This window comes from Coptis chinensis, chromosome 5 (assembly GCF_015680905.1).
Source record: "Coptis chinensis isolate HL-2020 chromosome 5, ASM1568090v1, whole genome shotgun sequence".
NCBI classification, from domain to species: Eukaryota; Viridiplantae; Streptophyta; class Magnoliopsida; order Ranunculales; family Ranunculaceae; genus Coptis; species Coptis chinensis.
This window is the reverse complement of record NC_141460.1, coordinates 27373767-27387571: the sequence shown is the minus strand read 5'-3', so window position 1 is coordinate 27387571 and position 13805 is coordinate 27373767. Positions and strand designations below refer to the sequence as shown.

Sequence of the window (13805 nt, the reverse complement as noted above, 5' to 3'; positions counted from 1 at the left end):
CCGCTGAGGCAGTCGGTCATTTATTTGCCGAGTTGTTTCGCTTTATTTTGATTTATGCACATTGCATTTACGATCGAACACTCAATAACCCAACTAAGATCGAAGAACCGAACCCGATAGATGGCTCTCTTTTTATTTATAATATCAATTATAATGGTTACTTCCCAATCGGGTTGGCCAAGACATCACCCTTTTTGGTCGTTCAACAAACTTCTTATCGTAAGCTTTTCAAACTATCCTAACGTTATGTAGGATTTCAAAGTTCTTGATTATCTTATGTAACTAGAGACATTCTCGTAACAATCTTTGTAGATATATCGAGATTCTGGTGGAAATATATCAGTTCTGAAGCTTGATCTTGCTAAATATCATTTCGTACAGATGAATTACAGAATTCCTCTTTCAACATCTCACGGTGAGAAACACACTCGTTTGAGACCTTGTTCATTTTCCTGTTAGTTCCATAGTACAAAATATCAGGATATGAGTATTTATCGATATTCAATTTCTGGATATGTATCGTGGATATATCCCCCTCTTTGGGGATATTTGGCATTGTTTCACATGCAAATATCGTAGATATATCCAAAATATCGAAAAATATAATGGTAAATATTTATATTATGTTTTCTGGATATGTATCGTGGATATATCCCCCTCTTGATATATCATGATACATTATTTATATTTATTTGAAATATAATGGTAAATATTAAATAAAATTATTATATACACAAAATATCTCCAAATATCGCAAAATATCCCAAAATATCGCAAATATCACAAATATCGTTGAAATATCACCGATATTTGTAGTCGTATATATCTCTGAACATATCGTGATATTTATATATCTTTTTCTAGAATATGGATAGATATCCCCAAATATCGGGATATATCGGGATATTTGGTACTATGGTTAGTTCTATATCAATGAACAATGATATATACCTTTTCACATGTAGATTTCTTATTCTTAAATTCTTTTATCTGAGGTTCATCAAAATGCATTGAAAAATTACAAACAAAGAATGATTCTTAGAAGCCCCACATAAGTGTGTACCATCTTCCATTGTTCATAGCAACTACCAGTGTGTTAAGGAGAATGTGTGTTAGAATTTAGAAAATTGAAAAGACAAATATCCAATTTCAACTATATCAGTAGTTCAAAATGAACTTCCACACGCTTTATTTTACTGGTTTGTCTAGCCATTTGTAACCGTAAGTTTCAATCTTAAGACCGTAAATGTGATCAGTCCTCGATATCTCTCCTTTGATCAGTGAAACAGAACTCTCCTAGATATAAATTTGGAAGCAATACAGTGTTTTTATAGAGTAAGGCTCTATGGCAGACAACAACTTAGCACTTCGCTTATAATAGAAGCCTAGTGCGAAACACGATTTTTTTTCTTTTCTTCTAGTTCTATTTTTGTTCCTTGTAAAAGCATTCTACTGTTGTGGCATCTATTTTTGGACTGAGTACTGGATGATATCTATGAATCTAGTGTGACACTTGATTTCAGTTTAACTTAAGGAGTTTTCTTTCTTATGTGCAAATAAATTAAATTTATTGTGTTTCTCTAGGGAATGCAACTGAAGTCGCTGGTGACAATGCAGTCTTGTCCATAATGCCACAACCAATGGCTGAGAGTCAAAGGTAATCTCTGAGATTTATATAAACAGTTAAAAAATAAACTTCTTTATTTGAGATTCGTAAGGTTTTCTCCCGTAAGCACTAGTTAGTTAGTAGTCAACGTCCAAAGTTTGGTTAAATATATGATCTCCTATATTGTTTTGTGACTCTTGTTTCTGTGTAGGGTACTTATAATTTTCCGAGATGGTCTTATTGTATTATGGGGACTTGAAGAAAGTAAGGGAATTCTTCTTATGGGCGGAAACATGCTGTCATTATGTAATGAAACAAAGAAAGTTACTTCTTCATGTTGGGCATGCCCCTTTGGAAGTAAAGTCATCGTTGGATATAGTAATGGAGAAGTATAAGTGTGCCACCACTTTCAAATCCAGGTCCAATAATATCAGCAAATAGGAAACTAACTTTTCCGCAAAACATCCCTCTGTGTAAACTTTTCTATTTTACTTGGTTGGCGGGGCGAGGCATTTAGAACATCTATGTTGTTCTTCATTACTTTTCATTGTGGATGAATATAAGAATTTAATTGCTAGAGTTTGCTAGATCGAGTTATTGATGAATGGAAGAATTTAATTGATACATTGTAGACTAAAAAGGGTGTAGGTGCAGGTGGCACCACATATAAATGGGCCAGAAAAACCTTTTTTTTTTAATAAATGAGAAATCATTAGTAACGGATATAGAACCGTTAGGAATGGAAATCATTAGTAACGGATACATAACCGTTCGGAATAGAAAATTAGTAACGGTTATAAAATGTCAGAAAGGGAAAATACCAACACTTTATCAGTTGCAAACAAACGTTGTGCAAAATTAATAAACGTTGGTAATGAATTGTAACTGTTTTTATATGTCAATGAAATTAATTTCAGTAACGTATAATATCCGTGACTAAATTTCGTAACGGAAAACAAACGTGACTAACATCCGTTACTGTTGATTGTCATGCTTTTGCGTCAACATAAGATAACCGTTACTAATATTTTTAGTGACGGATGTACATCCGTTACAAATCAGTCAATATGGTGTAGTGATTAATAGTCAATCGAATTGTGTGGTGGATTATCTCTCTCTATTATCTTCTCATATCATCAATTTACTGTTTTAGCATATTTAATTTACTGTTTTCACCGCACAATATTACTCTCACCATTAGTGAATAGTTTAGTTTATTCTAGAATTACTATTAAGTATGTAAGAAGCAAGAGTGGATCGAACACTTACTCTCTATCACATGATTTAGAGAGTATAGTATGAATATTGATAAGCGTGATATAAACACTGTTTTTACATCTGTTCTTTATCTTTTGTCAGTGTGCATTGGACTAAATGCATAGGATGGTGACACGTGGCAATTGGCATGATTTTGGTCTTGGGAGAATCCATAGGTATTTTGGTCATTTTATATAGTGAGGGGTAGATTTGACATTGCACATGCACCGAACAGTCAAAGAGAGCTGATTTGGTCATGCTGTGAAATTGGGGGTGGAAGTCTAATAATTGAAAAATTGGGGGTGAAAGTATAATAATTGAAAAATTGAGAGTGGAAGTCTGATTGGCAAACTTGGTGGTCGTGGAAGTAAAAAAAAACTGTAAAAAAAAAAATCAAAAAGAGTCAATTTCAAAAAAAAAAAAAAAAAATCAAGGAATAATGATTTTATTTCTTTTCTTTTACTACTGTCTCTTTCTTTTTTCAAGTAATATGTTTCATACATAAACGTTTACAGATGCTCGTTTAATATTTAGACTTAGTTTCGTATTTTTTAAGAAACAAAAAGCTATGTACATATTCGGATGTCATACATAAACGTTGGCATTGTTTAGACCCGACAAATAGCCCGCAGGATGTAAGAACTTAGCATAGATATGAGAAAGGATTTGCTTCTCACAGCTTGTAAACTCTTGTTAGTGTATCGGTAGGACTACGAGCTTTCTCTTTCGTCGATATATTAAGAGCAATTTCTAGTGCCTTAAGGACTTGCTCCATTCTTGGTCTTTGTTGTTTAAGGGCTGTGCATGAGAGGGCTAACTCGAGAATGAGATCAAACGCTTCTGTTGAGTACTCTCCATTCATTTTAGGGTCGGCGAATTCTGATATACTGCCTCCTCTTGTCAGGAGTTTTGCCTGTATTCAGGAGAAAGTAGGCTCATTACTCATTAGTAAGAACATCACTTACACTAAGGAAAGAAAAACAAAAAATAGTGGTTCCTGACCATTTTTCCTATTGGCATTGGTTTCTTTAGATTCAGATTTATAACCCTCTTGCCAGAAATGAGTTGAAGGAGTACGATCCCAAAGCTGTATACGTCCCCATATGAATTTACGCGGTGGTTTCGTTGGTATTCAGGGTCGACATACCCAAAAGTTCCTCTCACTTCTGAGCTCACGTAAGATTGACCCAAGTCAATAACCTTGGATAAACCGAAGTCCGAAAGTTTGGCTTCGAAGCGCTTCCCTAGAAGAATGTTGGTTGGCTGAAAAACAGTATTTTGAAGTGAAATGACAGAATATACTAAAACACCTGCAAACTATGTTCCAGGGGGTAAAACGATAGATAGTAAAGTTATCAATTTAGTTCTTCAATCTAACAAATATAGCATTCATTTAAATGGAAAAGAAGTTGTATAAACTGAAGAAAATAACAGAGAGGAACAGGACAAATATGGTAAAAGCTCACCTTGATATCGCGATGCACAATGCAGCCTTCTGGATATGTGTGAAGAAACCAAAGACCCCTAGCACTATCAATTGCAATCTCAAGTCTTTGAATCCATGACAGGACTTGTTCTTTACCTGTTGTTACACTGGTTATACATTAGCTCTCATTCATATGGAAAGCAAAAGGAAATGGCTTTATCAAAAGCACTGGAAGCATACCAAAGAGCCATTCCGAGAGGTTCCCATTGGGACAGAGCTCGTAGACAAGGTAGCACTCATCTTCTTCTTCGCAATAGCCCAACAAAGACACAAGGTTAGTATGTCTTACGTGTGAAAGACTCGTAACTTCCCTAACAAATGTCTCCATGTGTCCATCATTGATAATGTGCTTCACTGCAACGGGTTGACCATTTGCCAATACACCTTTGTATACCTTCCCTGACATGATAGAAGAGTTTTAAATCAAAACCTCTATCTGTATGTGTGTCTATGTTTGTATGTGCTTGTGTATGCCCGCCTCCCTTGCTCGACTTGATAGGAAAGGCCAATAACTCAATTAAGTAATAGTTACAGAACCACGATTTAAACAATTGCTCTAGGTTGTGTAACCAATTAAGCTGAAGAAAAGGACCAAATTGTGCTATTAACCCTCGGACTTCTAATAAACATAATCACTAGGTAATGGAAGTGCTTCATTGGAAAAAGAAAAGAACATGGACCATAGAGGTGCCTATATCTAGACTTCGTTAAAAAGTGGTGAAAATGTGGAACAATTAATGTGCTCTAATTATGTACTTGCAACTTGCAAGCTGCTAGTTTGTCCAACTTTGTCAATCCAGTAGGTCCTGGTTTCACACCCAATTACAGATGTATGAGAGTTTTTAACATACGCGTACCCAACTTCATTTTCATCTTATTTGGTGTGATGTCTGAGGCCTAAATCTAGAACGTCGTTGTTGGACAAACACATCAGTTATTTTGCTACAGAGTAAATGTTGGAGTTACTATATATCTGACTAGTTTTTCGAAGAAAATTTATGTAGGTGGTGACTAGGTGCTCACCAGCTATGCCTTGGCCAATGAAGTTCATTGCATTTAGATTGTTAGTTGCGGCAAAGATTTCTTTAATTGGGATCTCCTGGCAATCGAGATTCTTAGGTGGCGACGACTCCTTCACTGCCAAAACTGTTCAGATAAACAAAGTGAGGATAGCTTTTAGAACATTTCAAAGGACAGTGTTGTCGTGCATAATTTCAGATTCGTGGTGTAGAAGCTCATTGTAGATACCATCTTTACTTGTCAGATATTTTGTTTTAGTCTGCTTTTTCAACAAGAGCCATGTTGCGACGCCCACCATTATTGTGATCGCAGTGAGTCCTCCAACTAGAAGCCACAGACCTGTCCTCATGTATTAATTTTGCAAATTTCAGAAAAACAATGTACTAAAAATTCAGGAACGTTGGAGTTTGACAATTGACATATATATTTAGGAAGGGGAGATCACCTTTGTTAATTTTCTTCCTTTTACTACGGCCTTCTACCTCTGCAAAAGTAAATTTGGACCATTAGTGTCAAAGTATAAGTATCTGAAGTCTAGTGATTGACAATATAACCTATATTGCCATTTTGCTCTCTTCGAGAATGCAAGTGAAAACGTACATGTAGTTTAGATGGATGATTCTCGTACTACTTACGTATACCAGCGCTTTGATCTCCCAGACATCCGAGAAGTGTAGTAATCCAATTCTCGTCTTGAATCATATTACTTGTTAATGATACTAGTACTGCAAATCTACAAACATCTGTTTCACTCCTCAACGCTTTCTTGCTATTTACTAATGATGCTTCCATCTCCTTCCACCTTGTTATACAATTATTACACACTTTATCTGATTCTCCTTCTCTCAAAACTCTGCAGTCTTCTTCTAAACTTCTCAGCTCACCTCCCAATTTATCCACAACATCAGTGACAGAAAAGTCAGAACAGCCACCTCCTCCAGTTTGTAGTCTCTCAAATCCACAAGCCATTATATTTTTCTCATATCCAATCAATGAAAGTAAACAGTTCCTCTGCTCAGTGGCATCGAAGTATATTAGTCCAGTATGATTTGCCCTCTGACTCAACACATAAAGGTATCCATCAAAGCCTTCTACGCAGCACTTACTTGGCAGAAAACCACCCCAATCTCCGCTGTCACATGTCGAATTTTTAGCAAAAGGAGAGATACTATAATAGTGCTTACAATCAACCACGGAAGGCTGACAAACTGAGACACCGGTCATAGTGACAAAGACTAAGATAAAGACTAAAGTTGTTGGTAGTCTTGAGTTCTTGGTCCCATAGCAATCAAGATAAAGGAAGAGTATGTTATCCATAGAAATCGAAGAACTAAGTCACTTGAAGAAGAGCAAGTTTATGCTGGCTGATAATTAACTTGTGCTATTCTTATACAACATTCATGTCCGAAGACAAATACAGCTAGTTGGGCGATCATATATCGCCGGGAACAGATTGTTTTTCAAGAGGAGGAACTACAAATCTGCGGCAAAAGGTGGTTCGTTAAATTTCTTGTTTTGTGTCGTGTGTATGAGTGCTTCGGGATGAATGTGATCTTGCAAACTAAACACAGAACAAGTTCTATAGTGTTGTCAATTAAACGATTTTCAAGGACTTCTTTTTTAGGGTAGTAGGTGGAAATGCTTGTCTGGTTTGTATGCATCGTCCAAAAAGTATAGAATAAGAATAAAGATTCTATTAAGATTGACAAGTTCTTGTATATGCCGGCCAATGCTAGCTCGAAGTATAATTAATGGCGGATTTTTACAGTTGTCACGCGTGTCGTTTTTGTTTAAACTAGATTTTTGGACCCGTTCAACGAACGGGACCATTTTTATATAAATTTTTTTCCATTTTATTATTATGTATCAAAAATCTTATTTCCAAACTATATTGAAACTTAGACAGTAAATTAATTGATCAAAGTTCCCATTACCAATAATTTGTTAGATTAAAAGACTGCTTTGTTTGTATCAGTGGGCAGTGTAGATCAGTTATGTAATTTAATATACACTTTACTAAGCATTGAACTGGTGCCATTTGTCTTAATTTATATAAAGGAAGAAAAAATTAGTAAATACATTTTTTTGTAAAAAATGTGAAGTGAACAGGTTCCACTATAAAATCATTTCAACAGTTAAATTTTGAATTCAATGACTTTTCCAATTTGAATGTGTACGTAAGAGAAAACCTTTATAATTTCCTCAGAAAAGTATAGACATAGATCCCTGAAATTTCATGTGCAAAGACTCGTATAAACATATTAACACATACAACACATTTATAATTTGTTTGTGGGTGTATGCATTTAGTTTTTATGTGTTTTAGTACGTTCTGTTTTTGGCATGAATACCCAATTATTTAGAGTCTCTTTAGCAAGTCAACCCTATAAAGATGGAGCTTCATGTTGGAGCCTCACGTCGTCTTTAAATTCCATCAAACAAGGTTTCACATTCCTCATTCAATATGTATTTAAAAAATAAAATAAAATAAAACAAATCAAAGGTGTATTAAAATCTATATTTCAATCTGAGAAGAACTTGCAAGTAAAATCATGCGACAAAGTATTAAATCCTAAGTCGACAATAATTGAACAAACACAATAACCCAATATCAGTAGCATCAAACATTGAAAATAGATTTCTTTGATGTTACCCATCCAAAACAATATTTCACAAATTGTCACAATGACAGATATATATAACTACACGTAAAAATCGTTGGTTGTTTATTAAGAAATGACTAAAACAAACTATTCATGGATTAAAAGACTAATACTAATATTAAAAATGTCTAGTTACTTGACACACGATTGTAAAATAAAAATCCTATAAATGTTAGGTAGATAACATTCAGCCAAATACACGGATAACTCAGTCCTTGTACGTATTAGTTGAGAATTGAGATTAAGGTAGTAGCCAAACACGGTTATGCCTGCCCATGCACACATTTCCCAGGAGTAAAAAGTCACTTGTCATCATAACATAATAAAATAGTGTTTAGGGATGACTAGATGAGAAGGTCGCTCAACTCACTCCACAACTGAATTAGAAAACAAACTTGGTCTTCAATGCGCTTATATATGATCGATGTAATCAACCTGCAGAAGACGTCAAAGATAAGCAAACTACATGATAAAAAGAAATTATATACATATATCAAATACCTACTTCATATGTTAATGGACTTGAACAAAATTCCAGCAAAACAGAGTGTACTATTAGCACAATACACCTTTATAAAGATTAAGTTTAATGAATCCAATAAATAGTTAAAACTTACAAAAAGAAAACATCTTTCAAAAGGATATTGAAGCGCCCAACAGCAACATGAGAAGGAGTTTAATTATAAAGGATTGCTAGAGTTTTGGTTAGTCTTGCTTTCTTTCATAAGAATTATCACGAAGATAACATAATCAATATTTTAATAGAAAAAAAGATAAATGCTCAAGGCGCAACACGTGTTTTTACAAATTAGTAGCAAAAATGTAGCCCGATTTGTAAGCAGTTACTGGGGTAGTTGGTCAAGTGAAGCTGACCAAAACAATTATGCTTAGCCGGATTTTTTGGATGCTTTTATTTTAAAAGTGTTGATTTTCTCCTCGGAGTTTTTAATATTTATTCCTAATGTTAATCACAATATTTTCGTTTGGTCCTCAAGTATGTTGCGTGCATGACATGTGCAGTGTATTATAGCCATTTTTCATTAAAAAACGAATGTTAGAAAATGGTCAACTCGGAGTTAACGCTAAGTTAACTTAGTCAAGTGTCAATTTTAATTAACGAAGAATTGTAGACCAACACAATTTGCTATTATAATTAGGACTAAAAGCTAAATCATTTTGCAGTTCCAGCAGGGTAGCTCTAGGGCAGGCTATCTAGGCAGCCGCCAAGGGCCCCCAGAAATAAGGTTTATTAGGGCGTAGGCCGGCCTGGTCCGTTTGGGATTCTTGAGGCCCAAAGTCTACTTTTCCACCACACTTAACGCATAATGTCTTTAGTAGTCTACTTAACATGTGGTGTCCAATTTCCACACGTGTAGTCAATTAGTCATATTTGTAACTTATCTCTTGAGTATCAACTTCAGTTGACTTAAGCAAGAAGTAAAGTTAGTCGCTCTTAAAGGTAACTTATATTTTTCCCATTATGTTCTCTTTTTACGATCCTCTTTGTTATTAAAAGTCTTTATTTCTTGGATAATTTTGCATCACATGATTGTACTTTCACTTTTTCATAACAATTGGGATCGTGAGCATGGAATTTTTGCAATTATCATTACTTTCTCAAATTCTGATTGTAGGATTCAGCAAATAGATTGTGCAAAAGAGAGACACTCCTCTAAATCTTCTCAGTAAGCTTCTTCAGGTACTATCTATTCTAATTATTATCTTAATTTTTGGTGGGAAAGAATTGTGAGTTTTTGGTTGTGTTGTTTTTAGCATTATTAACAGTAGAAGACGCCCGACCGAAATAATCAGCAAATCAAAACTTTCTTTTTTCCCTCTCTCAAAAGATGAAGATAATGATAGTAGTAATGAAGGAAAACCAAATTCTAAATGATGATGTGTTGGTGAGTCAAAGTTTTGATATAGGGTTTCACATTACAATTTTTTTCTTTGTTTCAATTAAAGCTTCAAAAGTGTGTGATCACTTAAACTTCCAATCCCAGCATCAAAGATGTGTTATGAAATTCAAATTGCAATTTATTGAGGTTCAAAGTGTGGGTACTATGACAATCTACAAAGAGGTAGTTCTTCAATTTTTTGTGTTTTTTGAAAGATTACAATTTTCATTTTACATTAGGAATGAAGATGAATTTGACCATTAGATGGGCCTATTTTGATTAGAGATAGCCATAGCTTCAATGGAGGAGGCTTGAATTCGCTCTAGTTTCCTAATTTGCTATTGTTAAGTGTGTAATGTGTAAAGGGAATTGATAAATACCCAAAACTGTAATTTTAAACCCCGAGAGACATAGTATTTTGGTCGATTATGTGTTTAATAATCATGTAATAATTATATTTTCGTACTTTTGCAGGTTTCCGCAGTTAACATGAATATAATGATAAAACATGCATTGAAGTACGAGAATACTGGAATATCTGAAGTTTTCCCACTCAGCCACAGTGAAGCCCAACAAAGCCTGACTAGAGCCGAAGTTTCCAAAGGAACAAAACCATTGCATAACGGGTCCACATATAAAGAAGCAGCAAACTTCCGAAGCTCACATCTTATAAATTTGGACGCCGACGTTGGCTAGTGAACTGCCAGAGCGACCAAGGCAACAAACTCTACGCAAAGACAAAAAGTTGTAAAAATGCCAAAATTGGTACTGCCACTGGACACACTAAGTGGACCCACTCTGCGGGCCCAAAAGGCATGATGAGTCAGCATAGGCAGGTAGCAAGTGATGGTCACAATTTTGTGCCACCTTGCAAAAGGAGAAAACACATATCAATTCAAAGTTTGAATTAAATTGGGCCAAAGGACAAAACAAAACATAAAAGGACAAAACAAATTATAATTGGACAAAACTTTATAAAAACAAAGTTTTGATCTTAACAATTGAATGAAACAAAGCCTTTTAATGTTGGGTCTCCACGTGAAGGGTCTCCAACCTATATATATGAGAGGGGGTCTTCAATATTCCTTCTTCAGCATTTTATGCTTTAGCTTCCGCTTATTAGTTAGTTAGCTTTAATTCCAATACTTTACATTCCGCCATTTTCCCTTCCAGCAGCTTCAATACTGTAAGTCATTTTTTCTTAATAAAAATTATTTCTTTTCAAGTTTAATTCCTGTCTTGCATTTACTTATTTAATGTATACAACAAGTTTAATTATTCCTTCAATGACCATGAGCTAATCCCCCCCCCCCTCAGGGGGAGGGTTATGCTGCTAGTATGAGAATCCGGATTGACACTTTAATGTTCTAGAATCACTGCTTAGGAATTAGGTGTAGATTAGACATCCGGTCCCAAAATGACTGAGACTGTACAAATTTGGAGTGCTAATGCTCCAGAACAGTCTCGCGAGAGACCTAAAATGTCTCGCGCGCGACTCTCTAGTGTTAGACAACTCTCCAATTTGTCCAGCTGATGTAGAATCGAACCAGGAGATGAAATGATATTCCAGAGATGAAATGTTAGTTCAACTCCTTATGCTAGTGCGATGCGACTCATAGATGTGGGCATTTCGCTAGGGATCAATACTCGACGTCGTCTCGGGTTTGTCTATGAACTTGAGACGAATTAGAGCTGTAGTGATGTGGTAATATAAACTGTTAAAAAATGATTCTTGCATGAGTATGATTAACCTTCTCCCTGTTTCTCTATCTTTGTTTATTTACATCGAAATCACCGTTAGTAATTTACATTATTTACATTACCGTTAATTTAATAAAACCAACTAAAAACCCTAAAATCCTACTCACCAAAAGTTATAATTCCAGTTGTGAACCTTGTCGAGCCCTAAGGTTTGGACAATCCCTTACTCGACCTATCCTACCAAACCCACGTGAGTAAGGTAACTTGACTAAACGAACGACTATACGGACTTTGGATTTTGGTCTTCGGACTTCGGACTGTGGACCTCGGACTTAAGAATAAAACTAGTAACGTGTATTTAACGTTTTATCAAATGGCGCTGCTGCACGCCGAAGGACTCTAGACATTTAACATAATAACTAGAATACATGAAACATAAACCCCCTCCCCTACCCCCCTTATCTTTTTGATTTCTATATCTTTTGTAATACTAACGTGTTACATACCTGTTTGCCCTAACTTTTTCTACTAACAGATACCTGTGAACCAAATCTTGTTTATTTCTATTAATACAGTCTAAATATTCCGTAGGAACTTGAAGTACTGAACTGACAAAAGAGTCTCAGACAAGACTATATTAGTAGCAAGCGAGACTAACCTGGAGTATCAACACTCTGGTTTTCAGGTACAGGCCACTTTCTTTCTCAGTACTATTTTGGACTCTCTAGTCTTGTTTATCCACCATCCAGTAAGTTCAAGAGCTCAGGAGTAAATTCGATCATTGTACGAGGAATCGCGGGACACCAGGTTTCAAATTCTTAAACTCCTCAAACTTTGTCGTGGATATTATTTGCTATAACCTGTTTTACCTCGCATGTTTGTGTGTTGGCATGAGAACTCTTTGCATGTAAATGTAGTTTGTCATTACATCTTCACGTTAACACAATTAATATGATTCGAATATATTTGGATGTATGCGTAATTTCAAGCCATCTGCTTAGAATATTTTTGTATGCGTATGTTACATCAATTCACGTACGCGGTATTCATTTGCATGAGTTTGTTCTCGACATTCCCCTAGCTCACATATAGTTGCACGTATCGGTAGCTATAGATTATTGCATGCGTAGGATATAATTCTATTCACGTATAAGTAATATAGAGTTGCATGTGTAAACTTCCTGTGTAAAACTAGCATGTATGTTTAGTTTCTATTTTAGCATATATTGTTTTTAATTGCATGTTTCGTAATCACGTCTCCATAATAAATTAATTACGTAAACTAAAAATAAAACAAATAAAACAAAAAATAATAATAAAAATAATAAAAATAATTAAAATAAAAAATAAAAAATCCTAATAATTAAAATTTCATCATAATCTTCTTAATAATACCCCGCATAATACACCATCATAAATCATCATCCTATTTCATCAGTGTCTAGGAAACTTGAAAAATTGAGGTTGCCTAATTAAAGAACGTGCTAACACGAACAACCTCCCTCAATTCTCTCAGGTGACCTGGCTGCTGGAATATTCACACGTTATCCTAGCTTACCTGCTCAAGTTAGCAACAGCTCAGGAAGACGTGCTTCACCTCCTTCCTTCCTTAATTCTAAATCCTCCTGTCATAAGTTGTTCCTTATAAGCCTAGAATTAAAACTTTTATTTGTATGAGACTACGGTCTGGTACTAATAAGGAATTAGAACTTACATATCGTCGTCGGAAGTACAATAAACAACTGCTTAAATTATCTCGTAGACATAGTTTTTCCTCCGTAAACCAACCTCGTCAAGTATCTCCGTTGCCATTATCTCCCTTAACTATGGCCCAGGAAAATCCCACAGTCGAGAAACCCCTTTCGGATTTCTATACTGCCTTACAGGAAGGACCTGTTTCCTGCATTAAACTCGATGCGATTTTAGGTGATTTTCGCATTCCACCAAACATTTTTTGTTTGTTACCTTTTTACCATGGTCTAGACCATGAAAAACCGTACAATCACCTTCGTTGGATGCAACAAGTAGTCACCACTTTCCGCCATCCAACCGTTACTAACGAACAAGTTTTGCTTAGGTTGTTTCCTTTCACCTTAGCTGATAAAGCTTCAGCTTGGCTCACAGGCAAAGCGCCACAATCCCTTGACACATGGGCCAAACTCGTACAAGCATTC

General features: G+C 35.3%; 1 protein-coding gene and 1 long non-coding RNA gene across 2 annotated transcripts; one reads left to right on the top strand and one right to left on the bottom strand.

Moving 5' to 3' along the window:
* Positions 1-321: 321 nt before the first annotated feature.
* Positions 322-2246, top strand: LOC147497226 (uncharacterized). The gene is made up of 3 exons (XR_015196714.1): positions 322-415; positions 1585-1657; positions 1818-2246. It is a non-coding gene; the product is annotated as an uncharacterized LOC147497226 (long non-coding RNA).
* Positions 2247-3292: 1046 nt separating this feature from the next.
* LOC147497225 (putative serine/threonine-protein kinase PBL21) lies at positions 3293-7090 on the bottom strand. The gene is made up of 8 exons (XM_086559890.1): positions 6005-7090; positions 5815-5853; positions 5598-5708; positions 5373-5495; positions 4530-4748; positions 4330-4445; positions 3866-4126; positions 3293-3776 (listed from the first exon to the last, which is right to left on the bottom strand). Exons 1-8 carry the CDS (start codon positions 6684-6686, stop codon positions 3537-3539), a joined length of 1791 nt encoding a protein of 596 aa, XP_086416016.1. The 5' UTR covers positions 6687-7090; the 3' UTR covers positions 3293-3536.
* Between the last annotated feature and the right edge of the window lie 6715 nt (positions 7091-13805).